This window comes from Camellia sinensis, chromosome 1 (genome assembly GCF_055761805.1).
Source record: "Camellia sinensis isolate YWXY chromosome 1, ASM5576180v1, whole genome shotgun sequence".
Taxonomy (NCBI): Eukaryota; Viridiplantae; Streptophyta; class Magnoliopsida; order Ericales; family Theaceae; genus Camellia; species Camellia sinensis.
In genome coordinates this window covers 181,232,842-181,249,671 of record NC_138961.1, presented here as the reverse complement: position 1 = coordinate 181,249,671, position 16,830 = coordinate 181,232,842, and the positions used below count along the sequence as shown (strand labels likewise).

General features: G+C 35.1%; 1 protein-coding gene and 1 long non-coding RNA gene across 3 annotated transcripts in view; one reads left to right on the top strand and one right to left on the bottom strand.

The window, feature by feature from the left end:
• The window catches only part of HDA14 (histone deacetylase 14), a 40,065-nt gene extending 30,105 nt beyond the window's left edge, over positions 1–9,960 (top strand). For both annotated transcript variants that reach the window (XM_028256101.2, XM_028256099.2), the window contains 5 exons: positions 2,449–2,520; positions 6,829–6,885; positions 6,995–7,246; positions 8,715–8,896; positions 9,505–9,960. In XM_028256101.2, coding sequence (XP_028111902.2) covers positions 2,449–2,520; positions 6,829–6,885; positions 6,995–7,246; positions 8,715–8,896; positions 9,505–9,805 — 864 coding nt within the window. In that variant the 3' untranslated portion in view covers positions 9,806–9,960. The remainder of the gene's footprint in view (positions 1–2,448; positions 2,521–6,828; positions 6,886–6,994; positions 7,247–8,714; positions 8,897–9,504) is intronic.
• LOC145800146 (uncharacterized) lies at positions 1,894–2,197 on the bottom strand. The gene is made up of 2 exons (XR_014341422.1): positions 2,137–2,197; positions 1,894–2,094 (listed from the first exon to the last, which is right to left on the bottom strand). It is a non-coding gene; the product is annotated as an uncharacterized LOC145800146 (long non-coding RNA).
• Positions 9,961–16,830: the final 6,870 nt, after the last annotated feature.

The window sequence follows — 16,830 nt, the reverse complement described above, 5'->3', positions numbered from 1 at the left end:
GATTTCCAACTCCATTATTTTTATTTTTATTTATTTTCTCCAAACCACTTTCCTTATTTCCTCCATCTTTCATTTTTTGATTTCAAATATATTTTTATTATTTTTTCTTTATTTTTCTTTCACATTCTTTTTAATCTTTTTCCAATTCCCTTCATACCATATAACTTTGCACACCAAATCATATTTTATTCATCTCAGGGATCAACCCCGATCACAATTTTACACAAAAAAAAAAAAAAAAAAAAAAAAAAAAAAAAAACCAACAAACAAACAAACCACCACAACACACCCGCACCCACAGTGGGATTTTTCTTCTCTACTCTGCTGCAGGTCTCTTCTTCTTGCTTTTCTCTTGGGTGTCCCTTACCGGCGCTGCCTCCATACTACCCACTCCACCGAGCACGTTCACTCCACCCTGCTCCTCCACTACAGCATATGGTGGACCTCCAAATCGGAACATCACGGTAGCCTTCCGCTTCAGCTCCTTGTTTTCCGCCTTCAGCACACTTATCTCTGCTCGCGCATCCTTATACATGCGTTGGAGCAGAGCCAGTTGGGCGTTTAGCTGCTGCACCTCATTTGTTCTACTCTGCAGCCGGTTCGACAAATTTGTAACCGCAGTCATGGTTTCCACACATGACTTCAGAGTATACTGATTGGCCTCAATATCAGTTTGCACCGCCATTTTTTGCTCCACCGACCGCATCGAAAAGTTCAACGGAGCAAAACCAGAGGTGTTTGGTTGAGGTTCACTGGCCACCGCACCAGTTATTTCTCTTGTGGGCTCGTTCAGTTCTGGAAAGAGCGTGAGCAGACCACGGGAAGAGGAGGCCATGTTTTGGGTAGCTGGACGGGAAGAAGAGGCCATGTTGCTGAGTGTTTCAGAGACGGGTTGGTTACTGAGTGTTACAGAGTGTCTCTCTCAGAAATCTCTCTCAGAAAACAGAGTGTTACAGAGTATCTCTCTCAGAAATCTCTCTCAGACAACAGAGTGTTACAGAGTATCTCTCTCAGAAAACAGAGTGTTACAAAGTATCTCTCTCAGAAATCTCTCTCAGAAAACGAAGAGTTTTTCAGAGTTTTTCTAGCAGGTTTTTGTCTCTGCCTCAAGCACAGCCTCCGCATTGGTTTATATCAACACTGACGACGCGGCCGACACGCCACTCTGTCGCTCACGTGCCTCGCCGCGTCTCCGGCTCACCTTTTGATGGCTCGACGCTTTCTGTCGGGCACGACTTTTGATGAAGTGGGCGCGCCTTTTGAGGGCGCAACTTTTGATGGCACGTCTTTTTATGGATTGGGCACGCATTTTGATGGCACGTCTTTTTATGGATTGGGCACGCCTTTTGATGGCACGCCTTTTGAAAGATTGGGCACACCTTTTGAGAGTGCGACTTTTTAGGGGTCCGACAAGACTCTGTAAACTGTCCCGACATTTGATTCCGGTTAGCTTTTCCAAGGGTCCGACAAGACTCTGTAAACTGTCCCGACATTGATTCCGGTTAGTTTCTACATGGGTCCGACAAGACTCTGTAAACTGTTCCGACATTGATTCCGGTTAGTTTCTACATGGGTCCGACAAGACTCTGTAAACTGTCCCGACATTGATTCCGGTTAGTTTCTACAAGGGTCCAGCAAGACTCCGTAAACTGTCACAACAACTGTCACCACATTGTCTGCTACAACGGTCCGACATGACCCCATAAACTGTCTTCTACATCGGTCTGAAACCGCCATCCAGTGTCCTCTACACCGTTATGACACCACCATACAGTGTCCTCTACATGGTTATGACACCCCCATACAGTGTCCTCTACAACGTTATGACACCACCATCCAGTGTCTTCACCAATGGTCTGACACGACCATACAGTGTCTCTTATCCTCTTTTATTTTTATGTATTTTCTTGTTTTGTTACTCTCTCCAAACTCAAGTTGGTTAGTTCCTATCCCCCTTGAGTTTGCGGGGGGCTGTTAAAATCCACCTACTCTCCACCTACTTCACCCACTTAAACCTACTCCACTAAACCTAACCCACTACACCACTACCACCTCACCTACTCCACTAAACCTAACCCACTACACCACTACCACCTCACCTACTCCACTAAACCTAACCCACTACACCACTACCACCTCCACTTCACCTACTCCTTACCTACTACACACTCACCCTCTTCTATATATAGGAATCATGAATCATTGTAATAGATCAATATAAATCAATCAATAATACAATTCTCTATTTTTCTCTTTATACATTAAATTTTCTACAGTACTCCATTTTTCTATCATGCAGTATGGGAATATTGCTAGAGGGCAGTATGTGTGGTACACTATGTCTGTTCTTGTAAATACCACATTCTATTGCTTTTAAATTTGCCTGACTCTTTTTGTCCCTCCTTCCCATGATGTTTTTTTTTTATTTTATTTTTCTCTGTATTATAGGCTATGGATCAGGCTTCAGAACAGGGTATTATTTTCATTGATGGGTCTGGGCCAACTTATGCTACTTCCACTGTAAGATCATTGATTCAGAATGCTTTTTTCTTCTTGTGCTAGTAAATTTTTGCACATGTACATCTTTTAATCTTGCTTGATCTTCATATTGGATTCAACATCAAGATGCTGCAGTTTCATAATGTGTTATCACTACTTACTTTCAAGTGCTGAACAAATGCATCTACTTGATAATTTAGTTTAATCTCAAAGCTTTCGGGAGAAACCCATTCTGTAAGTATGAAAAAATTTGCTGTCAGCCATACTTCAGAACTTTGTTGATGATTTGTCATAAACCATGGGAGAAAAGAGTGGCATATCAAAACAATTCACTACAAGCTGTAAAGAAGCTTAAACCATGGGTCTATTTTGTTAGCCTTTCTAATTAGTTTCTAGTTTTGAATTTATTACTGCTGTTAACATAATTCACTTTTGTAGCTTTACAATTTGTATGAATTGTACGCTTTGAAACATTGCAAGTTTGATACCAAGTTGCACTCTTCTGTAGAGCATTACTTATTGATATGATATGCTATGATGTTACCTGCTGTTCTCCATCTCAATTAGTAAAAGTATAATTCCAAAACCAAGAAGGTTTCTTATGAAATTACAGATTGACTCAGTAAGCCTCCATGATGAGGGGAAGGGAGGAAAATAATTGACAACTGCATCAGAGGGAAACTATTTTGAGCATTTTCTGGTCCCTTGCCTCAGTATTCCATGAACAAATCGATATGAGGGCAATGACACAGATGTGCAATTGTTTTGTGCTGACTTATGGATTTCTAACTTTCTAGAAACTAATGAAATCTGTATTAGGCTTGGCTTGCAGTGTTTTAACATGAATTCATCTTCCCCTTCCCAAAATTCTTTTTTCATATAATTATTTTGGCATTTTAATGATCATTAGTGTTTCAGATTTCACCAGGCATTTAAAAGAGTTCCACCTTTTATGATTTCCAAGGATTGGGGAGCTGTTTGTTAATCTTAGTTTTTTGGAATGCTTACTTGTCTTCTTTCGTCTTTGTTGTTTTCTCTTTATTGGAAGTGGCTTTAACACACAGAATTCAATACTAATCTCAGTTATGGAAATGTTTTAGCTAATAGTACCTATTAATAAGAAGATAAATAAAAATGTTTTAGGCTCCGTTTGGATGGATGTGAATTTGAAATCAAGGGATTTGAGGTTAATGAAGATATTGAAGAGTTAGCTATTATAAATGGAGAGAAAAACTATAGAAGAAGATAAGTTCAGATAGAAGAGACATATTTTTTTAGTAGGGACTTATTTTAGTAGGATCTTTGTAGCTTGATTTCAAATTACTACCACGTCCATCCAAATGGAGCGTTAGAGAATGGAGACACTGGTTAAATATCTTTCTTGTAAAATGAGGTGAATCAGTAAATGCTACAAGTTCATGCTGGAAATTGTGTTCATGCATATAATATGATAGTGGTGTTGGTTGTAGATAGTGACATGTATAGAATATGATAGTGGTGTTGGTGGTAGATAGTGGCATGTATATAATATGATAGTGGTAGATAGTGGTAATATATAATATGTAAGTGGCATATAATGGGTTATGATGATGTTTGTAATATCTCCTATATAAGGAGTGTCATTTGTGGAAACAAAATCCTATTTCCCCAACACCTCTCTTCAGGGGGAGACAAGTGGAGTAGAAGACCGTTTTTGGGATATTTCTATCCCGCTCCCCAATGTCATTTATCCTACACAAAAACCACATCTGTCTGATAATGATCACTTAGGAGAACCAAGTTCTATGGTGCCTAGTCAAGAAGATTCTTGTTTAGGGGGAGAAGTACTACAAAATGATCTAAATCCTGAGCTTCAGGTTTATACTAGGAAGCGATTTTATCTGAGGAATAATGACCCGAATGTCCATCCTAATGACCCGAATGTCCACCCGAGTTCTGGCATCGAAATTTTAGGTAATCCTATTCCTTCTATTTCTGACCTTGATGTACCTATAGCAATTAGGAAAGGTGTCCGAAATTGCATTAAACATTCTATTGCAAATTACCTCTCCTATCAAAGACTGTCTAAAAACCATAGAGCTTTCACATCTAGGATTTCACACTTGTTTGTTCCAAGGAATATACAGGAAGCATTGGATGATCCGAATTGGAAATTAGCAGTCATGGAGGAGATGAATGCTTTAAGGAGAAGTGGTACTTGGGAGATAGTTGATCTACCCAAAGACAAGAAAACAGTTGGGTGTAAATGGGTGTTTACGATAAAATGTAACGCAGATGGAAGCGTTGAGAGATACAAGGCAAGACTGGTAGCTAAAGGCTTCACTCAAACTTATGGGATCGACTATCAGGAGACGTTTGCTCCTGTTGCTAAAATAAATTCCATCAGAGTACTGTTATCTCTTGCAGTAAATTCAGATTGGCCTCTACATCAACTTGACATTAAAAATGCATTTCTCAATGGTGATCTTGAAGAGGAGGTGTTCATGAGCCTACCGCCGGGATTTGAGCAGAGACTTGGAAGTGACAGAGTATGCAGATTGAACAAGTCATTATACGGACTCAAACAATCACCAAGAGCGTGGTTTGAACGCTTTGGGAAGGCAGTTATCAGTTGTGGCTTCTCACAGAGTCAAGCAGATCACACAATATTTTATAAACATTCAAAAAACAGTAAAATTGCAATTTTGATTGTTTATGTTGATGACATCATTTTAACTGGTAATGATGAAGCAGAGTTAGCAGCCCTCAAAGAGAAACTCGCAAAAGAATTTCACATTAAGGATCTGGGAGCCCTCAAGTATTTCCTCGGAATGGAATTTGCAAGATCCAAGGAAGGTATATTCGTTAATCAGAGAAAATATGTTCTTGATCTCCTTGGAGAAACAGGTATGCTTGGTTGTAAGATGGCGGAGACTCCGATCGAGCCTAACTTGAAGTTACAAGCTGCTAAGGCTGAAGAAGTCAAAGAGAGAGAACAATATCAGCGACTTGTAGGGAAATTGATTTACTTGTCTCATACGCGGCCTGATATTGCCTTTGCAGTCAGCATGGTAAGTCAGTTCATGCACTCACCAGGGGCAGAGCACTTTGAGGCCGTTTATAAGATCTTAAGATATTTGAAAGGAACTCCTGGGAGAGGCTTACTATTCAAGAAACATGGACATCTTCAAGTTGAAGTATACACAGATGCAGACTGGGCAGGAAGTGTTACAGACAGGAGATCAACATCCGGATACTGCTCCTTTGTAGGTGGGAACCTAGTTACATGGCGGAGTAAAAAACAGAATGTGGTAGCTAGAAGTAGTGCAGAAGCAGAGTTCAGAGCTGTTGCCCATGGAATCTGTGAAGTAATGTGGATTAAAAGAATTCTTGAAGAATTAAAGCTTTTTCACCCGACACCTATGAAGGTCTATTGTGACAACAAAGCAGCTATATCTATAGCTCATAATCCAGTTCTACATGATCGCACAAAACATATAGAAGTGGATAAACATTTCATCAAGGAGAAAATCAATGCTGGCATAATCTGTATGACCTACCTTCCAACAGGTGAACAATTAGCTGATGTGCTAACGAAGGGACTACACAAGAAGCAATTTGATAAGCTGACTAGCAAGCTGGCTATGGAAGATATCTTCAAACCAGCTTGAGGGGGAGTGCTGGAAATTGTGTTCATGCATATAATATGATAGTGGTGTTGGTTGTAGATAGTGGCATGTATAGAATATGATAGTGGTGTTGGTGGTAGATAGTGGCATGTATATAATATGATAGTGGTAGATAGTGGTAATATATAATATGTAAGTGGCATATAATGGGTTATGATGATGTTTGTAATATCTCCTATATAAGGAGTGTCATTTGGTCTTGTAAGATAAGAAGTTTTGAATATAACAGAAATATATTCCTTCTTCCTCATATTTTCGGAGTTCTTCTTCTTCATATTTTCTAAGTGTTCATAACAATATCAGAGGATTGGATGGATGGTTCACGAGTTTACAGACAATTTGTAGACTAGACTCTTACCATTTAATAAGCACTTTAGTGATTTACATGATGGGGTTAATACCTGATTGAAAGATAGACATCTGGTGGTTTTCAATTATGTATTTGTTAATGAGGCATTAATTTCATGTTAAACCCATTGAGACAACCTGATTCTTGAATTTGACATTTGTAAACTGAAATATGTCATATATCACTAGTCTGTTTCTCTGACCACATTGCTCTAAACTAGGAAATAACTTTTTCTTACTTGGATTTTTTCATTCCATAGGCTTATGATATGTTAATGTTTAATCATTGGATTTAACATTGTTACTGATGCAGACATTCCAAGAATCGTTAATTGCAGCTGGAGCTGGAATTTCCCTGGTTGATTCAGTGGTGATGTCTCAATCTAAGACGTTAGTTGAATTTTGAATTCTCTGTGATTGTAAGCTGGTTAAGTTCTTGTTTAGAATAGCTCCTGAAGTTCTTGTATGTGACATGTCAGGCAGCAGCATCAAAAATTAGACGGGATCCCCCTACAGGTTTTGCTTTGATTAGACCTCCAGGTCATCATGCTGTTCCAAAGGGGCCCATGGGATTTTGTGTTTTTGGAAATGTGGCAATCGCAGCTCGTTATGCTCAGCGTGTACATGGATTAAAGCGTGTATTTATCATTGATTTTGATGTTCACCACGGCAATGGAACTAATGATGCATTCTACGATGACCCAGATATATTTTTTCTTTCAACTCACCAAGTAAGCCATGATCTTGTTGGACATACCATCTTTACGGTTGACTATATTGGTAAGTCCTGAGAGTGCAAAAAAGTCATTCCACAGTATGGTCTGCCATCCAAAGGGATGTGGTCGACCATATTGGTCAATGGTTGACCACGCCAGAGCAAAATTTAAAAAAAAAAAAAAAAACTAGTTGTTGGAGGCTTAGCTATAAATACCCCAATACTCCTAAAAGCACCTAGATCTTTTATAACTCTTGTGCTCTCGTACACATATATAGTGTGAATCCTACCTTGGATAAAGAGTGCCACCTTCATATCTTCAACACAAGTTTTAGAAGAGGTTTCCCCAAGGGAGTCTCAAAGTTCTTTACTTGTGGAATGTATGACACTTGTCTCACCTAGACACTACATTGGGGGCTAAGGGTATTGGTTCCCCTTGCGAAACCCATTTTCTAGATTTGTAAAACTGTTAAAGTATTAGGTCTGTGTTGTGGAGGTTGCGGTTTTGGGTGGGCCTATAACTATTGTAACCCTTGAAGAAGTGGATGTAAAGGTTTTGGGTTCCCTAGTAAAAACCTGTTTGTTTACTGAATTAACGCTAGTAGGGAGGCAGGGTATGGACAAGAAACCAAACCACTATAAATTTTTGTGTTCATCTCTTTATAATGTCACTTATATTTGAATGTTGATATTGTCAGTATAGAATTGTTTTATTTGTGATACATGACTTTGAGCATATTATATGTCAAGAGGAGATAGCTAAAACATAGATTGTGACTTGGGAAATTGAAGGGCTAATTTGATGAGTCAATCACATAATCTTGAATCAAGAAAAGAAAAAAAATTTAATCAATTACTTGAATCATATTTGTAACAAGTAACATAGGAATTACTATTGATTGATACAGACTCTTGAAAGATTGATTTAAGCAAAAAGGTCTTAAATTAATGGTGAGGGTAGAACCAAATGATAGGTCTCCTATTTGAATTTAGATTTGCTATATTTGGTGTTCCAACTTCAGCAGTGAAATTGGAAAATATGAGCTGTCTGTCCAAAATTAAAAGGTTTAGACTCTGCCAAATTGAAAAATAACTATCCACTCTCTCCCTTCATTTTTCTGTAGGAAACTTTCAAGTATGAAGGTCTCTCTCTCTCTCTCTCTATATATATATATATATCTTGATTTGGCTGGTGACAGTTAATACACTGCTCAACATAAGAATCACTATCTCCATGATTTATACATGGACTTGATGGAGGGAGAAATATAGACCAAATGGAGGGAAAATTTGAAAGGGAGAAAAAGAAGTTGCTCAACATAATTCTCCAATTAATGTTATGCTGGAGTTCCACTTGGGCATTTAGATGATAATATTGACATTCAGAGACTTGATATTTTTGTGCTGACATCAGTTACTTTTGTAGGTTCATGTGGAAAATACCAATTACTGACCACGACTAATTATATTTCTATTTGATGTAGGATGGAAGCTACCCTGGCACTGGTAAAATTGATGAGGTAGGTGATGGAAATGGTGAAGGAACAACACTAAATTTGCCTTTACCAGGAGGGTCCGGTGATATTGCTATGCGGACTGTGTTTGATGAAGTCATACTACCATGTGCTCAGAGGTTTCAGCCAGATATAATTCTTGTCTCAGCAGGGTGAGGCTCTTCCCCAGAAAATTTAATGTCACTATTACTTAAAATGAGACCATCTATTTACTTTATTCTAAACAAAGGCCTCATGCATTTTTAACAGTTACTTTACACTCTTTGTGTGAGCAAAAAATAACATTTTTTGACATTTGGTAGAACGAAAAATTAAGGTCGACGGAAAACTAGTCTATTTGGGCAGAAAATGTTTCACTTGTAAACTATGGAAAATGTTTTTTGCACTAAAGTTTTACCAATTCTACCACACTATCACTGGCACCCCACCGCCTCCATCTTTGCTCCACCACCACCACCACCCCACCACTATTAATACAATCATTAGTACATTAGTTTCAAGGATACAATTAAACATAGTTTGGAAATCAATCCGTTGAAACAAACAGAGCTATAATCATGGTTCTAGACTTCTAGTTCAGTTGCATTCAGATAGTTCTGAATAGTCAGAATGGATTGCTTTTGCTTTTGCTTTTGCTTTTGGTGTTTTTTTTTTTTTTTGGTGGTAATTTCATAACCATAACTAGTAGCCTATGAGATATCATTGTCTCCTTTTTACTGAATTCACTAACTTACACATCTTGTAACTACACTGTTTTCAGTTATGATGGGCATGTGTTGGATCCATTAGCAAGTCTGCAATTTACAACAGGAACATACTATATGCTTGCATCGAACATTAAACAACTTGCCAAAGATATCTGTGGGGGGCGCTGCATCTTCTTTTTGGAAGGAGGATATAACCTCGATTCTCTTTCATATTCAGTTGGAGACTCGTTCCGGGCTTTGCTTGGGGAACGTAGCTTGGCCTTTGAGGTTGATAACCCTTCCATCTTGTATGAAGAGCCATCGACCAAGGTAAAGCAAGCGATCCAGAGAGTCAAGTACATCCATTCTCTTTGAAAATGTATAGAACTACTACTTTTACCTAATCTTTAGTTTTGCGTATATTGTTCTTGTGCTTTTTATAATGTCTCATTACCATTATATTTTTACCTAATTGTAATGAAACTTTTTGTATCAGTTCACGTGTATTGGATTCAACCTTTTTGTTATCAGGTTAATGTGTGCATATGCTCTTGGATACAATTTTGTAGAAATAAATACGAATCATGATGTATTTGTACAGGCACCAAGGTATTTTATTTTCAAATAAAAATGAATTACGTGTTTTGGGTATTATTTTCTTAGAAAAATTGAAGAAAATTACTCAATAGTATACTGCATCAACAGTTGGAAGACTGATTTATAGGCAACAGCTCATTTTCATGTCCTGTTAATTATGTAAGAATATTTTCTAAAAAATTTGAATAATAATTCAATGTCCAATATTATTGTATCTGTGAGACATGGAGACCTCGACAGTGAGTTTCATATATCGCCACGATTCATATGCTTTTTCCTAAGACTTTGAATCATGAATTTTAGTAAAGAATTTGGAGGAAAAAAGAAAAAAATGTATGAAATATAATACATTTCACATATCTTTTACTTCTCTTTCTAAATCCCTATCTATATATGAGGGACTTTTTTCAAATTAAGCCAAATTAGCAACCTATTTTCCAAACTAGGTCTAGTTTGGACGGAATTTCTAAACTAGGCTAAAGCGTTATTACAAATTACACTTTCATTGTTTTCAGGCCCCTCCTGCGAAAAATTTGTGAAATAGTAAAAGCGTGATTACAAACCACGTTTTTAATTAAGAAGACGTGGTTACAAATCACGCTTTTCAAACCATGCTTTTAAGTAAAATAATTATTTATTTATTTATTTTATTTTTTTTCAAAAAACGTGATTTATAACCACGCTTTCTTAATTAAACTGTGTTGTAAAGAAAGCGTGGTTATAAACCACACTTTCAACAATGCACCAAACACACGCACTCACAAACACTCACTCACTCTCTCTCTCTCTCTCACACAAACACACACGACTCACACACACACTCGCACTCCATATATATATATCGGAAATGCTAGAGACCCCCGCATTTTGGCACCCCCAGCACCCCCAGTGCCACATGGGGGGCTGCCAATGGCCAAAAACAAAGAAAAAAAAAAAAAAAAAAACAGTTTTTTCAACCAATCACAAAGGACCCCCAGCACCCCCACTGGGGGTCCCAAGCTTTATTCTATATATATATATAAGTTTTAATATATATTTATAATTTAATATATATATATAAATTTTATTTCATAAAATTGAAATCAATATTAAATATATATAATAATAATTTATAATAGTAAATAATAATCAACTATATAAAATGATTACATTTTTATTTTAATTCTTAATTTTTTTTATTTTATTGTTTAGGGATAAAATTTATTTATTTTTATTTTAGGGTTTAAGGTTTAATTCTTAAAATTTATTTTAGGGTTTAGGATTTATAAAAATAAATAAATGTTAAGAATTAAATTATAAATTCTAAACCCTAAATCCTAAACCCTAAAATAAAAATAAATAAATTTTCAGAATTAAACCCTAACCCCTAAAATAAAAATAAAAATAAAAATTATCCCTAAACACTAAGGTAGCGTTTGGTAACATTTACGTTTTTGGTTTATGTTTATAAAAATTTTATAAACTAGTTTCTGTTTATTTTTAGAAAAACAAAAATTACAAACGTGTTTGGTTTGAACATTATGTTTTAAAAAAAATTAAAACATAAACTAAAAAGAGCATTGATAGAGACCCCCTCCAATCACCACCTCCACCAGCCCCACACACACGTGGCGGGTGGTGATTGGAGGAGAAGGAAAAGAAAAAAATAGAAAAGAAAAACTGGCCAATGGGAGGGAAAGGGGGTCAAAGGGGGTGGGAGGGAAAGGGGTCTCAAATATTTTTGAACTAAACATGTTTGTTCAAGCCTAAAATATTTATATTTATTATTTATGACAATGGGATCACACATATTATAATTGAAAAAAATATTTTAAAAAAATTTAATTGGAAAAAACGTGGTTTGTAAAAATTATTGAAAAAAATTTAATTGGAAAAAATTTAATTGAAAAAAATTATTTGAGAAAAAAAATATTTGAAAAAAAATGAAAAAAAAAATTAATTAACAAAATAATTGCAAAAAAATTTAATTGAAAAAAAAAATTTATTTGAAAAAAAAATTGAAAATTGAAAACGTAAACTCATTTTTTGAGTTTACGTTTTTTCCTCAAATTTACAAACTGAGACGACCATTTATAAACCAATGATTTTTCCAATAAATTTTTTCAATAATTTTTACAAACCACGTTTTTTTCCAATTAAATTTTTTTCAAATATTTTTTTTAATTAATTTTTTTTCAATTATAATATGTGTGATTCCATTGTCATAAATAATAAATATAAATATAAATATTTTAGGGTTGAACAAACATATTTTTTTGTTTATGTTTTAAAATTTTTTTAAACATTTTGTTCAAACCAAGCATGTTTGTAATTTATGTTTTTCTAAAACAAACAGAAACCAATTTATAAAATTTTTATAAACATAAACCAAAAACTTAAATGTTACCAAACGCTACCTTAGTGTGTAGGGATAAAATTTATTTTTTTTTATTTTAGGGTTTAGGGTTTTATTCTTAAAATTTATTTATTTTTATTTTAGGGTTTAGGATTTAAGATTTAGAATTTATAGTTTAATTCTTAAATTTATTTTTTTTTTTTATAAATCCTAAATCCTAAACCCTAAAATAAAAATAAAAAATTTAAGAATTAAACCTTAAACCCTAAAATAAAAAAAAAAAATTTATCCCTAAACAATAAAATAAAAAAAAAATTAAGAATTAAAATAAAAAAGTAATCATTTTATATGCGGGAAAATTAGTCTAGGGTCCCTCTCCCACTTTTCGTAATGGAAGAAATCCACAAAATTATTTTTTGATGTCTAAGGTCCTTAAACATATATCAGAGAAATTTGACTCTTTGTCTCTCTTCCTCTACTGCAGAGCAGCACTTCCTCTGTCTCTCTCCGAAACCCTAAATGGTCTTCTTCCTTCAGATATCAGAATTTGAGAAATTAGCGCTGCAGTGCCTCAATTTCGTGCTTGCTTTTCAGCAAAGAGCAAGGTTTATCACTACAAGATATATAACGATACCATCATGGATCCATTTCAGCGTCAATATGCTTACCATAGTGTTTATAAACTCAATACCAATGTCATGAGGGAAGCTGCGAAGCATTTCCTTGGAAAGCAGGATTTCTCCGCTTTTGTAAATGCATCATGCAATGATCGATCACCAAATCCGATGAAGAATATTTTCCGCTGTGGCGTAACTGAGATGGTAATTGTGAAGCCCAACAGCAATGTACCTCAAGTTAAAAGGGTTATAGGATTTCTGGGTTTCATCCTATTAGCCCTCTTGTATGAATGGATTAGCAGTTCCACCATAGATTACACACATCTCTGCAAGTTAGCTTGTGAATTCCTGAATTTTCTCTGGGTTAAAGAGAATTTCTTTGGAAATGTTTCTTTAGGAATTTCATTGATTTTGAGAGAATTTCTTTGCCTTAAAGTGATCCAGAGAAATACTTCATTTATTTTCTCTGGAAAAAATTTATATCCAGAGAAATTTGAATTTTCTTTGGGTTGAACCTAGAGAAATTCATAGCATTAAGTTTAAAGAAAATCTATCACAAACTCATAGAAGAACTATTAAAACCTCTTCTTTTCCAACTTTCTCTGGATTTCCAGTAAGAGCAAAGGTTGCTTGAAGAAAGGGTTGCTACGTTGTCTCTGGAAAGTTCTCTGGACCAATTTTCTCTGTGACGTGAATTTTCTCTGGACTAATTTTCTTTGGATCAACTTGAGGGACCTTCGACATTATGAAAATATTAGATGTCGTTTATGCTATAAAATCTTAATACGAGGGACCTTAAAAAAAAAAAACCCCTCTACTTTTGATAAGAGGAGAGGTCCAAAATAATATGTTTTGATGGCTAAGGTCCCTCAAATTTATTTTAGGTTATAAAGTACCTAAATTACCCTTCTTTTATAACATAAATTTGTTTGAATATTATATTGTTGACATCACGGTGAGATTTTGGAAACCGAATTCGCAACGGAGATTTTGTCGGAGATTGCAGTGGAGTTGACGAGAAATTTGTTTCAATATTATATTGTTGACTTCACGGTGGAGATTTCGTCGGAGATTTCAGTGGAGTTGACGAGAAAGATTGCTACGATCGTGTAGGTGTTACAGTGTGTTGATCACGTAGATTTTCAGTGGAGTTGAATCAGGTTTGTTTTCGATGGAGATTCCACATGCATTTTGATTTTTGTTTTGAATTTTTGTTTAGAGAGAGGCCAACTTGATAGAGTTAATTTTTATTTTTGGAATTAATTTTTGATTCTCTGTTTTTTGATCAATTTCAAAGAGTGTTGACAGTGTGTTGATCATGTAGGTTTTTCAGTGTAGTTGAATCAGGTTTGTTTTCGATTTAGATTTCACATGGATTTTGATTTTTGTTTTGAATTTTTGTTTAGAGAGAGGCCAGCTTGATAAAGTTGATTTTTGTTTTTGGAATTAATTTTTCATTCTCTGTTTTTTGATCAATTTCAAAGAGTGTTGACAGTGTAGTTGATTTTGATGTTTAGAGTTCATTTTTCGTGCTCTGTTTTTCATCAACATGCTGATCAATGATAAGTTTTGTTCTATGTTTTTTGAAACCAGAGAAATTTTTTTAAACCAGAGAAATTTCATTTTTTGCACTTTTGTTAGTATAGTCTAGAGAAAATTGTAAGTTTGTTATGATAATCCAACGAAAATCACAGAGAAAATTATAAGTGCATATGGACATATTATTAGAAGTTTCTAATGCAGATAGAATTTGAGAAAGTGAATGTGAGTTCATAAATTTCTCTGGGCTTTTATTTGTAGTTCAGAGAAAATTATAAGTTTGTTACTCATTTTCAATTTGTAGTTCAGAGAAAATATATGTTTGTAGAAGATGAATATAAGTTTTTGTTTCTCTAAACAAAAGTTGTTTTTTGTGTTTTTTCTTTCAGTTTAGATGGACAATGCAGTGTTTTTTGTTATCTTGAAGGTGTATATAAGTTTTGTAAATTTCTCTGAATTTTTCTATGAGTGCAATATTGCAGAATGATGCATAGAAAATTGCTAGATTGTAGTGAGGTGAAAATCACAGAGAAGCCTATAATTTCATAACAAATATTATGTGTGATTTTTTTCTATGATTGTGTTTAATAGTTAGCAGTAAATTTCTCTGTGATTCTCTCCGCATTCATTAAGTTTCTGTGATTTTGTTTTTTGTTATCTTGAAGGTGAATATGAGTTTGTAGATGCCTTTGGACTTTTATTTGAGTCCAGAAAAAAATTATAACTTTTAGAAATTTCTCTGGACTTTTATGTTGTTTTTGTGAAGTGTTTTTATGTTAAACAAATTATTTTTCTTGTTTTTTCTTTCAGTTTCAATGAATAGTGCAGTGTTGTTGCTGTGCAAATATGGGAATGATACTATTGTCATTAATGTTTCATGCAAATTGAATTTTGAGGAATTGGTTGGCATTTTGTGTAAAACATGGGAGAATTTGAAACCTGAGACTATGTCTATATCATATTCTATTATGGGCCATCCGAATTATATGGTTCGAAATAATATTAATTTTCTGAATATGTTGAGGGTTGTTTGTGCACGCGGTGTTGATATAGTTGATGTTTCAGTTACTAGATGTAGTACTTCTGATGAAGACGATGAAGTGGGGTCTAATTGGGTAGATGTTGTGGATGGTGAGTGTGATAGGCTGGCGGATATTGAAAGGAATTCACTTTCTAAGTTTTGTTCTCACCAAGAAAAGGTGTTATTGTCAATTGGTTGGCGAAATAATATTACGAGTGTTGGACAAAAGTTTGAGGGTGGTGTGGTTGAGTTCCGTACTTTTTTATGCAAGTATGCTATTGAGGTTGGTTTTCAGTTTACGTATGTTAAAAATGACAAGCTGAGGGTTACGACAGAATGTGCATATAAGGAATCAAGAGGATGTATGTGGCGTGTATATGCTTCAGTTGAAAAAACAAATGAGTTCTTCTACATAAGGACTTCGAACAATGAACATACGTGTGGTGTGGCGGTTCGTACAAGTAAACATGCTAGGATGACTTCCACCTTAGTTTATGGGTTAATACTTGAAGAGGTAAGTGCAAAACCTTTAACTCGTCCAGTGGATGTTGTCAAAGAAATGAAAGACAAGTATGGGGTCTCAATCAGTTATAACTGTGGTTGGTTGGGTGTTGAAAAAGCAAAATGTAGTACATATGAGGATTCTTATTTGTCATTTGATCAATTACGGTGGTATTTTGATGAGTCATTGAAGAACAATCCAGGTAGTCGTTTTAAGTTAGATTTTGAAGATAACAAGCGTTTCAAAAGAGTGTTTGTGGCTTTTCATGCATGCATTGATGGTTTCAAATATTGTCGGTCATTGCTTTTTCTTGATGGAACATTTTTGAAAGGACGATACAAAGAAGTTATGCTTGCTGCAACGGGGAAAGATGAGAATAAAGGTAATTGTAAATATATCTAATTTTATCTAAGTATGTGAATTTTCTATACATGTAAGAATTGAGTGAATGTGATTTTTTCTCTGACACTTCGAATTTTTTCTGGTTTTGACCACTGTGTGGATTTTCTATGGTTGTGGCCACTGTGAGAATTTTCATTGGATTTTGGTCAGTGTGTGAATTTTCTCTGGATGTTGTCATTGTGTGAATTGTATCTGTAGGTGGTCACTAAGTGAATTTTCTCTGGATATTCTGATTGTGTGAATTTTCTCCGTAGTTGGTCACTAAGTCAATTTTCTCTGGATGTTGCCAATGTGTGAATTTTCTCTGGAGTTGGGCACTAAGTGAATTTTCTCTGGATATTGGCAGTGTCAAATTTCTCTGGTTGTTTATTGTTCTAATTTTCTCTG